The 14,036-nt window shown below is 48.7% G+C and overlaps 1 protein-coding gene across 2 annotated transcripts; it reads left to right on the plus strand.

Annotated features, from left to right (window-relative positions):
- Positions 1–559: 559 nt before the first annotated feature.
- Positions 560–13,584, plus strand: ACTA2 (actin alpha 2, smooth muscle). 2 transcript variants are annotated; one of them, XM_020973602.2, is made up of 9 exons: positions 560–664; positions 7,320–7,479; positions 8,702–8,830; positions 9,969–10,079; positions 10,680–10,764; positions 11,256–11,417; positions 11,866–12,057; positions 12,467–12,648; positions 13,331–13,584. In XM_020973602.2, exons 2-9 carry the CDS (start codon positions 7,351–7,353, stop codon positions 13,472–13,474), a joined length of 1,134 nt encoding a protein of 377 aa, XP_020829261.1. In that variant the 5' UTR covers positions 560–664; positions 7,320–7,350; the 3' UTR covers positions 13,475–13,584. The 2 variants fall into 2 exon arrangements, with proteins under 2 accessions (XP_020829261.1, XP_020829262.1); XM_020973603.2 differs by having other exon boundaries at positions 577–664; positions 7,324–7,479.
- Positions 13,585–14,036: the final 452 nt, after the last annotated feature.

Genomic DNA, 14,036 nt, shown 5'->3' on the forward strand with positions numbered 1-14,036 from the left:
TCCTCCCCCACCCCACTTCTTCTCAGTTGTGGCTTCCCATGACAGCTGGGGTCCAATATAAATTCTGTTTCCCCATTGTTTCCCAACCTGGCTCCAGCTTAGATACACATTACTCCCCTCCATGCACACTGTGGTCCGGTATGTCTAATACTTGCTGCCTTCATGACTTAGAACAGGTCTCTGCACTCCCCTTCCCTCTCCAAACTCCGTTCCCTCATCTGTGACATGAAGGAGGTGGGCTGGGACATCTTCCCACTCCAGAGTCTTGGACTTTAAGCCTCCCAAGTTTCAGGTCACTTTGTAGCCCATTTACTGCATCTTTCTCCCCCCTTCCCCATCCGTGGCCCCCATCTGGGGTTGTCTCCCCTGGCTGCAGCTGTGGGCCTGGAACTTTGTGCATATTCCTGCCTGCCAGCCCTGCTCCTGTTGCAGCAGAATGCAGTAGCAGAGACCCGGGCCACCCAGATGAGAGGTTTTTGTTCTAAGGTCCCTATATGGCTGTGTTAGCCTGAGAGATGAGGCTTAAGCCTGTCTCTGTTCCTTGTTTGGGAAGCCAGTGGGAGGAGAACAGGCTGAGGGGCTATATAACCTAAGAGCTTTCAGCTTCCCAGGACAAACACCCTCCCTGAGGAGCAGCCAAGCCCGGCAGCCGAGCTCAGTCAGGGTAAGTGGGATGAGCCCAGGAGGGCGGCTCTGGGAGAGGTCAAGGTCTTCCGGGGGCCAGGGGCTGGGACGGGAGCAAGGCTTGGGGTGGGGGAGAGAATTCACATGATGGATTTGCACTGAGAAAATAACTGCCATGTGTAGGCAGTCTTGCAGACTTTTGGACTTAAGCCCCAACCGACTGGCTGCAGGGGTGGTCTGGGGGCCGGGACGCTGAGCCAGCACCTGGGGAAGGTGGGCAAGGTTCATGCATGTCCACTGTAACAACCAGTGTGCACCCAGCAAAGAGCCTGGGGTCAGAGACCTCAAGAATGCAGCCAGCTGTCTGGAGTCAGGCAGAGGTGTTTCCAGGGAAGCCCCTGCTGTGTTTCAGAGTCAATCTAAGACAGCTTTGGCACAGAGTGCTTCCATAATCTGGCTTTGGGATTGGCCTTTCCAGGGTTTCTGAAAATTAGGGGCTTAGACGTCCTGGCTCTTTCACCACTGTCTGTTAGAGGTCAGTTGGCTCCCAAGATCTTTCATCAGGACCCTTTCCTCTAGGATGCTGGCAGTAGTCAGTAAGGTAGTGTCAGCTAGTGGTTAGAGCACTCCACCTGGAATCAGGGAGACCTGCCTTCAGATCCCAGCTATGTGGCCTGAGGCACGTAAGTCACACAGCCTCGGGGACCCTCAATTTTCCTCTTTGCAAAATGGAAATCATAATAGCCTTAGCAGCTAAGCCTTCCAGCTTAGTAGGGGGCTCAAGTGAGACAATGCATGTGAGGCACCTTGCAGACTTCTAAGCCCTCATAAATGGCTGCTGTGAAAGGTGATTATTAGGGGCAGAGTGACCTGTGGCTGGAGCAAGCATCCTACAAGACCTGGCTGCTAGTTCTCTCTCAGACATTTGGGTGACTTCACCTCTCTGGGCCTCGATTTCCTCTTCTGTCAAATGGGTGAAATCCTGCCTTAGGTTTGAAAGAACTGCATGCCGGCCAGAAAGCATTAAGACATTGGAGCCTCTAGCCCTAGATTGGAGAGAGACCTGGGTTCGAGTACCAGCTCTGATACTTCGCTAGTTGTCCCACCTCCGATAATTTGCATCCCCTGTCTGGGCCTCCATTTCTTCAACTGTAAAACAAGGGGGTCAGGCTAGCCTTGCTTCTAATGCCCCCTGGCTAAAAATGACCTTGATCACCTGATGTTTGCAGGTGAAGCTAGACATTAAGCATGAGAAGGGAGGCAGCTGATGCAGGCGCTGGGATCCCGGCCCTGGTTCCCATCTGAGTCCTGCCCGCTGGCAGGGCTCACCTATAAAACAAGGGGGCCGGACTAGCTCTCCCCTGAGATCCTCTGGGGTGCTCCCTTGGGTGCTTGCTTGGGCTGAGTGGATGTCTCCCTCCTGCAGGGGGCCTGGCTCGGCTCCTGCTCCTTGGCTGTCTGTTCTTGATGGGGTGGCTGGACCAGCCCAGATCAGGGAAGGACTGAGCAGGAAGTCAGGCCTGGGCCCTGGTCTTGAGTCAATTTCTTCTTCTTCTTCCCATTTCATTCTTCATGCCTAAATATGGTTTGCTTTTGGAGCCTGGCAAGCCTGGGGCTGCATACAACATTCCCTCCCCTCCTCCCTGGATTCCCCCACTCCTTCCCCTCCCCTCCTCTCTCCCCTTGGGCTTTCTGGCCCAGGCTGAGCTCCAGTTGGTTGGAGCAACCCCCCTGACCTGGAACTTGGTTCCAAAAGCAGCATTTTCAGTGCGGATTGCCTAATTAGGAAGTGGCTTGTCCCAAACCCGCCCCTGCTCATTCAGGTTAGAGATGGGCTGGAAACCACCCACCCGCTCTGGCAGGGTAGCAGCCCAGCTCCTGCCCCTCCCCCTCCCCATCTCACCCCTACCCCCACCTCCGATGAATGCATTCTTTGAAGAAGCTGGATCAGCCTCCTTGGGCATATTACCCCCTTCCCGTTATTTACTGTAAAATAAAAAGAATTCACATTTATATAACACTTAACACCCACCAGCTCATTGCAGTCTCACAATAACCCTAGCAAGTAGCTACTACTGAGATTATTGTGCCCATTGTGCAGATGAAGAAACCGAGGCTCAGCAAGGTCGAGGGGATCATTCATGGTCACGAGGCTGCCGAGGGCTGAGATCGGTCTGGAACTTGTGATTCTGACTCCAAGTCCAACAGCAGAGCCGTAGCAGCCCGAGCTGCCTCTCAAATAAACTCACCCCGAATATCGTCTGTGCGTTTGGGTTTTCGTGCATTTTCCGTGGCGCCGCACATCACCTTTACCCTGCAGCAACGGGAGGGTCCCTCCGGAATCCCTGCTCGGTGATCGTAGGCAGTGCTATGGCATGGTTCAAAGCGCCCCGGGCAGGCAGCGCGGAGGGATGCTCTGGTACTCGCCAGCTGTGCGACTACGGGCAAATAGCTAGACTTTCTGAACCCCAGCTTCCTTTTCTATGAAAGAGGGCCAAGATGCCTGTATTAGTTAGCACCTGAACACACAGAACTGTTAAGGAACAGTGCTTTGTAAAACTCAAAGGGGCATGAAAATGTGAGCTCTTCTCATTTCGAAAAAAAAAATTTAAGTGTTTATCTATATATTTTGCTTTCATATCACCTTCCTTTCCGAATAGACCCCTTCCTTCCCCTTCCCCAAGGAGCCCCGCCTTGCAACAAAGATTTTTTAAAAAGGGAGAATAATAAGGGCTCAGCAAAACCACCACGTGGGCCAAGTTTGAGATATGGAGCTGCTGTGTGTGTGTGTGTGTGTGTGTGTGTATGTGTGTGTGTGTGTGTGTGTGTGTGTGTGTGTGCTGCCTTTGAATCCCAATAGATCTGGGAATCTCAGTTTCCTCATTTGCAAAATGAAAGGGTTAGAACAACTCTAAATCTCCGACCCTGTGATCTCCGGCGCCGGCCCCCCTTGTCTCTCTTTCTCTACTGAGGAGATCTGTTGAGGAGATGGAGCAGGGGTGGGTGTGCAGGTGGAGTCATCGCATGGGCCAATTGAGAAAGTGCATGTTTAAACCTGGGCTTGAGTAATTGTTTGGTTGATTGTCTAGACTTAAGAAAGTGACGAGAAAATGTTAATAGTGAAGAGTAAATTTAAAAGTGTGTCTTTTTTTTTTTTTGGTGAAAGCCAATTGTTAAACATTTCCCAGTACATTCCTGGGTGGGGTAGGAAGCAGGGCATCCAGGAGCAGGGTCATGGAAGAGAATTTGGTAGGGGAGGGGAACAAAATGTAAAAAGAGCCCATAATGTTCTTGAATGTATTGTGAAAGCCCAGTGCTTTTCCTGCAAATGATATTCTAAAGTTAAATGTGTGCCTGCAAATTTCCCAAGCATGCCGGAGAAGGAGGACCTTTATGGATTGACTCTCCTGCAGGGGGCAGTATACTGCACAGACAGCCATGCTCCATATGGGTGCAAACCCTACATCTGCCTATCACCCGGGGTAATCTTGGTCAAGTCACTGAAACACTGTGTACTTCAGTTTCCTGGTCAGTAAAATGGGTAGAATAACATGTGCTGTACTTGCCCCACACAACTGAACTGAGGTTCAGATGGACAAAACATGTAAAGGTCACAAACTCCAACACTCTATGGAAATGTCGGAGATTATTATTACTATTCATTAATCAATAAATCAAGAAGCATTCGTTAAGCTCTTGCTATGTGTCAGGAACTGTGATGAACCCCTGGGACGCCAAGACAGAAGGGAACCAATGCCTCCCCTCAAGAAGCTTCCCCTCTAGCTGGGCAGTTTGCTCAGACTTGAGCGTGTGGTGACTACTGCGCTTCTGGTTTTCCCAGCACTTCTCCCAGTGCGTGCCTGACACACAACCAGTGTTGAGCATATATTGTCTGAATGTGCTGGATATTGACTTGTACTCAACATTTATTGAATTGGGTAGAATTTTGAGAGATTAGACTATAAAGATCACCATCTCCTGCCTATCCTTTTTCCTTTCTTTTTCATCATCTTTTCTCTTTCTCCTTGTCTTCCTTTTTCTTCTCTTTCCTTCTCTTTTTCTTCCTCCATTCTCCCTCCTTCCTTCCTTCCTTCCTTCCTTCCTTCCTTCCTTCCTTCCTTCCTTCCTTCCTTCCTTCCTTCCTTCTTTCCTTCCTTCCTTCCTTCCTTCTTTCCTTCCTTCCTTCCTTCCTTCTTTCCTTCCTTCCTTCTTTCCTTCCTTCCTTCTTCTTTTCCTAAACCTTGCTCTTGGACCGAATTATCCAGAAGAGATCTTCTTTTGTATTGATTTGTGATGGGAATTGCTCCTGAAGCTTCAAGCTTCTGGATCCCTCTGGGACCACTCCTTGGAACTATGAACCCCAACTCTCTCCCAGTCACAAAATTGAATGACTTCTGAAATTCCGTTCCCCAGAAGTCACCTTAACCTAGCTGTTGGTAGCCAATTCTACTTAAAGAGAGGTACAGTGAGTGAAAAGAGCATTGAGTCTGGAGTGAGAGGCCCTGGGTTCAAATCCCTCTTGTGCTTACTACTTGTATGATATTAGATAAGTCATTCAACCCCCCATTCCCAGCCTCAGTTTTCTCTTCTGTTGGACTAGGTAACCCCAAGGTCCCTTCTAGCTCTTGAGCTAGGACCCTGTGCTCTGCCCAAGCCTAAATTCTTGACCCATGGCACACTGCCAGTGGCAGGGCTTTTCCCCCCCTTAATGTCTTTGCCTGCGTCTCTTCTATTCCTCTTCAGGAGAGGGGAAGGGGTCCTGGACTGCAAGTCAAGAGCTGTGGATTCTAGCCTTGGCCAAAGACAAATCCCTTTCCCTCTCTGTGCTTTGGTTTCTTTATCTATAAAATGAGGGGAATGGGCTAGGTAGTCCATTATGGACCCTACTTAGTCCACCCTCCACTCCTGCCCTCTGAAATATTATCAAACTATCCTGCATAACCTTGGGGTTTTAATGAAATGGACAGAATAGCAGTCAACCAAGGAATATTTATTAAGCACCTACTATGTGCTAGTTACCAGGGAGATACAGACAAGGAATGAAACAATTTCTACTCACAAGCCATTTATACTCTACCAGGGATTTGCTCAATCTCACCAGGATGAACTGCAGATGCTCAGATAACAAAACCCTTTCCCAAAAGGTGTGGGTTGGGCTGTTTTCTGTGCCTAAAATACCTGCAGTCCTGTTCATCAGCTTCATCTTTCCTCAGCTTTCAGAGCCCAATACCACACTCTTGGACCACGTCCGATGCTTTGCGCCTGACACACATGTCCTACCAGGCTATGCGCCCAGATGGCTAAGGACTGGGTCTGCTCTCAACCTCATAACTCTCCCAGTGGGCATTTCATCATGTCGGTCAAAAGGAATTTAATTTTTTTGTGGCTCAACTGAGCTGGTTCAGTGAAGATAAGGGAGTCAAACTTAAAACGATTTCTTCAATATTTAGGTGGAAAGGCAATGTGGCATAATGGATAGAAAACTGCTCTCTGAGTCAGGATGACCTGAGTTCAAATTCTACCTCTGACATCCTGGCTGTGTGACTGTGGTCAAGTCACATCACCTGACAATGCCCCAGGCAGGTCTCCAAGACTCAGAACAGAAGCCAATCTGCATTGGAAAGGGGGTGGGGGTCTACACACACTAATGAAAGCTGCAGACATCAGTGAAATCATGGGTCTAGAGTAGAATGATTGAGATGAGATTTTTATTTCTTTTAAATGTTTATTTCTGCCTTCTATATATGTCATGATTTCCAAACACAAAGCTTCCTTCCTTCCTTCCTTCCTTCCTTCCTTCCTTCCTTCCTTCCTTCCTTCCTTCCTTCCTTCCTTCCTTCCTTCCTTCCTTCCTTCCTTCCTTCCTTTCTTCCTTCCTTCCTTTCTTCCTTCCTTCCTTTCTTCCTTCCTTCCTTTTTCTTTCCCTCTCTTTTTCTTTTTCCTTTCTCTCCTTTCTTTCTTTCTTTCTTTCTTTCTTTCTTTCTTTCTTTCTTTCTTTCTTTCTTTCTTTTTTCTTTCTTTCTTTCTTTCTTTCTTTCTTTCTTTCTTCTTTCTTTCTTTCTTCCTTTCTTTCTCTCTCTATTTGTTGGAATCTTTCTTTAAAAGAAAATAAATCAGTGAAATAGGAAATCAGATTTTGTGTCCAGGTGCTTTTAAAAGTAGTTTTGTGAATGGGTCCTTCCTAAAGCACCTCATAGTTCACAGAGGGCTTTCCCCACAACATCCCTTGGAGGGGAGTATCCTTAACCCCATTTTTTAGATAAGGAAACTGAGCCTTTCAGTGGCTTGTCACTGAGTTTACACAGCTAGTAAACCCACACACCAGTAGCCATATCCGGCTCTTCTGTCTCCCAAGTCCTTTGTTCTTTCCATCAAGTCCCCAGTGGGGAGGGCTGCCGCAGGAGGACAGGGGTCCTCTCTCACAGAAGAGCTTTACAAAAAGACTGGCTGACCAGCCCTCAAGTGTACTGTAGTGGGATTCTCTACAAGTTGGACTAGCTGACCATTCAGGCCCTTTCCAACTGTGAGATTCTGAGGATGTGTGATGTTGTGGAATGCTCCATACCAGCTGTGCTCGCCCTCAGCCAGGTCTGGCCCATCATGGCTGTGTGACCCGTGAAGAGGGCAGACTTGATGTCCAGCACATTGCTTGTTCTATGGATAGTCAGTTCCAGGCGGGTTTCTTCCCTCTCCAGGTAGGCCTGTGTGAAGAAGCAGCTATAGAAGATGTGTGAAGAGGAGGACAGCACTGCTCTGGTGTGTGATAATGGCTCTGGGCTGTGTAAAGCCGGCTTTGCTGGGGATGATGCCCCCAGAGCCGTCTTCCCTTCCATCGTGGGCCGTCCCCGACATCAGGTAAGCCAAGCACTTTCTCTGTATCAGTGAGGATGAAGGGCTCCAGACATTCCAATAGAACCAGAGTAGAAATCTGACCTCCTCTTAGCCTCACAGAGAATAGCTGGGACAATGCATGGAAGGTCCAGAGACAGATGGAGACAGCTTTCAGATTACTGTCCTACCAGAGAGAGCTTTGTAAAATAGAGGAGCTGGATTACATGGTCTCAATGGCCCCTCCCAGCTCTAGAGCTAGAACCCTGACTTGGAGTATTTTTAAAAGACTCATCTATTACCTGGGACTGTCTTGGTGGCTAACCAGGATTGTTTCTTGGTCAGTGTAGCTGTTTGCACAACAATTGAGTATTTAAAAAGAGTTGACTTGACCATTAGGACCAGTGTTGAGTACTAACATCCTATCTGACAGGGGGTCCTGCCCCCTGCCCCCACCCCCACCACATATCCCCAAAGAGATGTAAAGACTTCAAAGGCGGGATGCTCTTTCTTGGTGCCATCCATGCTCAGACCTATAACCACACCCAAGTATTTGAGGGCAGTGTCTACTAGGGGCCATCTCAGGTTCAGGTTAGAATTCTTTTCTCCCCTTCTCCTTTCACTCATTTACATTTCTACATGCCCTGCCCCTGTTTCAGGAGCCAATTCATTCACAATTTCTTCCTATCATTTGGACTATACTGCTCCCTCTGTATTTGGGGGTTGAAATGTCTCTTTTTAAATAGGTGCTTCTGTCTTTCACTGATGCCTTGGTGTGACACTGAGGTGTCCCCAGGCTCTCAAAGGCCCTGCCAGTACAGTGCCTTCTCTGGGAGATCCTACCAAGCTAGAAAAGCCCAGCTCTGGATCTTTTACTCAAGGTCTCATCTAGCTAAGTTTGGAAAGGCTCTTTACCAGAAAGTTGACCGTTAGCTGAGGTTCTTTTTGGCCAGCGCAGCCCGCAAAGTCTATCTACTGTGGTGCAGAAGAGTTCAGATGTACTTCAGCTAAGGAGTGCTAACACCAAGGAATCTTAGTTCTTTGAAGTTCTCACTATAAATTGGGGCAATTGACAACTTGGGTGGAGAATCCTAAAAGCCACCAAAGAGAGAAGATCTGCATCTCATCAACCCACTGGAATATAACCAGGAGAGTGTCTAGGGCTAGGAACTTGACCCATGCATTGTTTCATTAAGCTTCATTCAAAAGTCTTTTGAGAAGATGACTTTTCCTTCCTTGTGCTTTTCAGGGAGTGATGGTGGGCATGGGCCAAAAGGACAGCTATGTAGGGGATGAAGCACAAAGCAAAAGAGGAATCTTGACATTGAAATATCCGATAGAACACGGGATCATCACAAACTGGGACGACATGGAGAAGGTACTGGCCTTTGGATTAAGGGCTCAGTCCATTGTGATGAAGTGTGTTTATTTTAGCCCAAAGTTCCAACCTCCTGGAGATGGATGGTCCCTGGACTGTCACTGGGTTAACCTTTAGCTGATAGTGAAAATCATTTGAAAATGTTTCTCAGAGAAGTCTTCCTTGTTCAACTCAACTCAATGAGTGTTTTTAAACACCTCATGAGAATTGAGCATGAACCTAGGCTCTGGGAGGATGCAAAAAGAAAAATGAACCAAACTCTGGAGGAATTTGCATTCTCTTGGGGATGGGAGGGATATAACATACATACAGAAAACTACACACACACACACACACACACACATATCACCCTCCTAGAGCATGCCTCCACCCTGTCTTGCATCCATCTATCCAAGTCTCCATTTAAGGTTTGTTGATGGAGCATTCACTCTGTTCAGCCTTGGACACAGGTGAGGATTACACAAGATGGGCATTGGATGGGCACTGAATGGGCTGCAATCTGCCTCACCAGAGAGAAGGGTCCCAAGGAGGGGAATCTCAATGCTATCAGAATATGGGGATCCTTAGCTCTTAGACGAAAGGGACTGTATATTTATCTTTTTACCCTTAGTGACTAGCATTGTTCCCATAGCATAGTAGAGGCTTGTTGCTGTGTGCGAGGCTCTTGGAAGGCTATAGGGGTCATGAAGAATAAAGTCCCTGTCCGCATAGAGCTTACAGTCTTAATTTATTTAAATGTTTGAATGATGCTCTAACTTCCCAATGACTCACTCTACCCCCACCTACAATAGAATAAAAGAAAGTGGTAAAATCAAGCAAAACCAATCAACCCACTGGCCATGTCTGACAATGTATGCCTTTTTCTGCACCCTTAGCCTACCATTTTGTAATAAGTGGGAGACAAAGTCTAGAATCTAATTGGAAAAATAAGGCACAAGTATCACTCATAAAATGGAGACAATCTTTCCACTCTCTACTTTGTTCACGCCGTTGTTGCATGGAAGCCTTGAAGCCCCATAGTAATGCCATAATTAGGTGGGGCACTTTGCTGCCTCCTATGGGTCAGGAAGGATCTCCTATGATCGTAAAGGTGACAACTACTCCTGATATTTCCTTTCTCCTCCTTGATTCCTGGCAGATCTGGCATCACTCCTTCTACAATGAGCTGCGCGTGGCCCCAGAAGAGCACCCTACTCTGCTCACTGAGGCACCCCTGAACCCCAAGGCTAACCGGGAGAAAATGACTCAGGTATAGGACAGCCTGGGACTGCCGCGCACGCGTGCGTGTGTGTGTGTGTGTGTGTGTGTGTGTGTGTATGTGTGCGCGCACGTGCATGTGTGCATAGATCTTGTGAACTGTTGCTTGTGTCAGGGCTGGGAAGGGGTGCTCATCTACCACCAGCACTGGTGGCCACTTCTAGTGCCTAGAATGGGGAGGGGGATGCTTGGTGGTCATCACTGGGTGGTTTGCTGCCTCGGGTTGAAATCTTACACATTCCAGCCACTTGACCTTTGGCTTAAAGCACCCCCTCCAGTTCCACACCACTGCATTCTCCCAGGCTGAGGTGGCTGGGCAGGGAATGTGTACTCTGTCCCCTACCTCCTTTGATTGGCTGCAAAACTAAGAATGAGAGTGATAGAATTTTTAAAATGGCACTAGCAATTCACTCCATCATCTAGGATGGTGCCTGGAATACAGTAGGCATTTAATAAATGCTTCTTGAATTCAATTCAAGTTTTCATTTTATCCCCAGGGGTGGAATGTTTTTTCATTAAATAACTCCTGTCCACTTGAAAAGCAAATTTTAATGGAAATGACTGTAATACTAAGGTTGCATGCTTTTTCCAGATTATGTTTGAGACTTTCAATGTGCCAGCCATGTATGTTGCCATCCAAGCTGTCCTGTCCCTCTATGCCTCTGGACGTACAACTGGTAAGTGATCAAGAGGGGCCAGATACCCTACTTTGAAGTAAGGGACAGTTATTTTGCCTACAATTACGCACGGGGTGCTCCTATGACATACCTGTCCAATGGCCCATTGTGTCCTAGAGGGTGGGCTGGGCTCTTGGAGGCTGTACCAAAAGAGGCCAGCTCTGTCCCACCAGCCCCAGATACCAGGTCTAGGTGGGTGTCATTCAAGGACCAGCAGATGAATTTTTTGCTGAAGCAATTCAGAAAGACAGTCTGCTAAGTCTTAGAGGGGTTGCAATCTACATTAGCAAATAAATTGTCCACACTGAGAGATCAGAGATCCTTGAAGAATTAAAGTAAGGAAAAAATAGGGTGAGTTGTTTACAATGTGTAAAAAGCTTGACCCCTGACCTCATATCCACCTGGAAAATAAGTGCCTGACCGAAGATGGTCTTGGGCTGGTGTTTCTCCATTAACCCCAGTGATGCCCCTTCCTGTGGCTGTGCCCTCAGGTATTGTGCTGGACTCTGGAGATGGCGTCACCCACAACGTGCCCATCTACGAGGGCTACGCTCTGCCCCACGCCATCATGCGTCTGGATCTGGCTGGCCGTGATCTCACTGACTACCTCATGAAGATCCTGACTGAGCGAGGCTACTCCTTCGTGACTACTGGTATGGGATGTTGTACTCTGCTCTGTCCCCACTTTGAAACAAGAGTTCGATGTTTATTGGTGTCTTTCATTCTTGCATCCATCTCATCCCCCAGTATATCTATGCACTGCCCTCTCTCCTAGGCCCCCCCTTTTTTTAATAACAAGAGATGATCAGGAAAAGGGGAGGAAAAAAAGAGCACAACTAATGTATACATGAATTAAGTCCACTAGTCTATGCAGTGTCCACACCCCTCGTCCCCCACTTCTGCAAAGAAGGGGCTCAGCTTGGCCATGATCATTTCCCTCCCCCTTTCAAGGCTCATCTCCTTTCTGTGAAGGAAGGGACCCCCCTGCCCCCCATGTACTTGGCTTCAGAGGGTCATGAATGGATGGGAGAGGACAACCTTAGGCGTCTTGGCCTGGGCTCCCCTCTCTCTGGAATGCTGAGGGTTGACTTTTGTTGACAGCCGAGCGGGAAATTGTGCGTGACATCAAGGAGAAGCTTTGCTATGTGGCCCTGGACTTTGAAAATGAGATGGCCACGGCTGCATCCTCCTCCTCCCTTGAGAAGAGCTATGAGTTGCCTGATGGCCAAGTGATCACCATTGGAAATGAGCGTTTCCGCTGCCCAGAAACCCTCTTTCAGCCCTCCTTCATTGGTAAGAGCCACAGGGCCTTTTTTGGGCACAACGAGGCCGCTTTCTTTAGGGTACTTAGCACAGTGCTTGGCCCATGGTAAGCGCGATATAAATGCCAGCTATCATTCTCCATTCTTCTCTAACATTATTATTTTTGATGATGATGATGATGATGATGTCAGGAGTCTCCACCCTTTGGCCTCTGGGAGGCTGGCTAACCAGGACTCCCACTTCTGGAGGACTTTATGATTTGCACAGTGTCTCTCTTTGTGGGTTAAGCCATGTGAAGACTCCCATCCTCACTTTTCAGGGGACTCTGGGACTCAGAGAGACCCGTTACCCACCTCTGGCTGTGATGTTTGTTGTTCCAATGTGTGGTTTCTCATCTCTTCCCTTCAATGATGTGGCCCCTGTGGCTTCCTTCTCCCAGGGATGGAGTCTGCGGGCATCCATGAGACAACCTACAATAGCATCATGAAGTGTGACATTGACATCAGGAAGGACCTTTATGCCAACAATGTCCTGTCAGGGGGCACCACCATGTACCCGGGCATTGCCGACCGAATGCAGAAGGAGATCACGGCTCTGGCACCCAGTACCATGAAGATCAAGGTAAGGGAAGATGCCTTGTCCCCTAGCCCCTGTCCACAGAGCCCCAGTGCTGCAGTCTGACCCTGAAGGGTTTGTCAGAATGGGAAGGAAATTCCTTGGCAGTGTCATATGGAGCATCATATGGGAAAGGGGCTTAGAGGTCATCTGGTCTCTGCATCCAGTATACTAGGGCATGGTACTATAAGGGCACTGAGGCCCAGAGAGTTTAAATGATTCCTTGGGCAATGCACAGGTCTGTTCTGAACATTTTAGTCCACAAGGGGTCAGTGTGGGGCCCACAGACTTCCCAAGGAGGACCTCTCCCTATTTGCTTTGCTGGGTCCTTTGCTAAGAGCTTCAGCTGACGCTTGGTCCAGTGGAAGGAATCTTGGGTTTAGAGTTGGGGTCAGGGGCTCAATCCAACCTCTGCCACTTGCTGCCTGCGTGACTTGGGGAAGTCACTGAACCTCCTGGGGTCTCAGTTTCCTCATCTGTAAAACAATGGGACTAGTCCCAGACCTTCTTAAAGATGAGCAAACTGAGGTTCCTTCTGGCCCGGAGTCTCCTGGGGAGCCAGTCCCAGAGATGGGAGCTGAGCCCGGGGGCCATGCTCCAGCTCCACTAGTCATTGGACTGTGACCTCAGAGGAAGGTCCCACATCTCCATCCCTAGCCCTGTCTCTCACTTGTTATCCTCCCCCCAGATCATCGCTCCTCCAGAGCGCAAGTACTCGGTGTGGATCGGCGGCTCCATCCTGGCCTCCCTGTCCACCTTCCAGCAGATGTGGATCAGCAAGCAGGAGTACGATGAGGCTGGCCCCTCCATTGTCCACCGCAAATGCTTTTAAGAACTTTCCCTTTGCCGCCCGTCTGTCCTCTGCACACAACTGTGAATGTAGTCAGGAATCCCCGCTTGCAGCTCCATTCCTAAACGTTCTGAATAAAGGCTCTCACTGGACGCTGCATGCTTCTTAATCTTGACCTCGAGGCTGGCGATGGGCAGCATAGCTCCCTGCCAGCCTTGGCCTCAGCAGCTGCTGTCAGTAGGCCCTCTCGTGGGAGAGCAGGGCATGACGCTGCAGGTATCTAGGTTTCTTCTGGGTGACTGATCCAGGGTCACATCACTCTTCAGTAGAGTTAGCTCTGGGCTTCTGATTCCAGATCCCCTGGGCTTTCTGGGGTCTTACACTGCCTCTGTGGAGTTCAGGGGTAGAAACGCCCATCACGACGCAGAAAAGCATCTTACTCAATATTTGTTCTTAGGTCAAGTCATCCCTTTATGGGTCAGGAAACTGAGGCTTGGGGGGAGTGGGGAAGGGATTTGCCCAAGGTCACATGGTTCATAGGATCATAGATTTAGAGCTGGGAGAGGCCTTCGAGGTCATCGAGTCCAAACCCCTCATTTTACAG

The sequence above is a fragment of the Phascolarctos cinereus genome, unplaced genomic scaffold, assembly GCF_003287225.1.
Source record: "Phascolarctos cinereus isolate Bilbo 61053 unplaced genomic scaffold, phaCin_HiC Scaffold_3;HRSCAF=262, whole genome shotgun sequence".
Lineage (NCBI taxonomy): Eukaryota > Metazoa > Chordata > Mammalia > Diprotodontia > Phascolarctidae > Phascolarctos > Phascolarctos cinereus.

Excerpts from the sequence above, each read along its gene's own strand:
- ACTA2 (XM_020973602.2), top strand. The coding sequence starts at position 7,351 with ATGTGTGAAGAGGAGGACAGCACTGCTCTGGTGTGTGATAATGGCTCT. Across the intron at positions 11,418-11,865 it reads CTACTCCTTCGTGACTACTG|CCGAGCGGGAAATTGTGCGT; the intron begins GTATGGGATGTT and ends TTTTGTTGACAG. Across the intron at positions 12,649-13,330 it reads CCAGTACCATGAAGATCAAG|ATCATCGCTCCTCCAGAGCG; the intron begins GTAAGGGAAGAT and ends TCCTCCCCCCAG.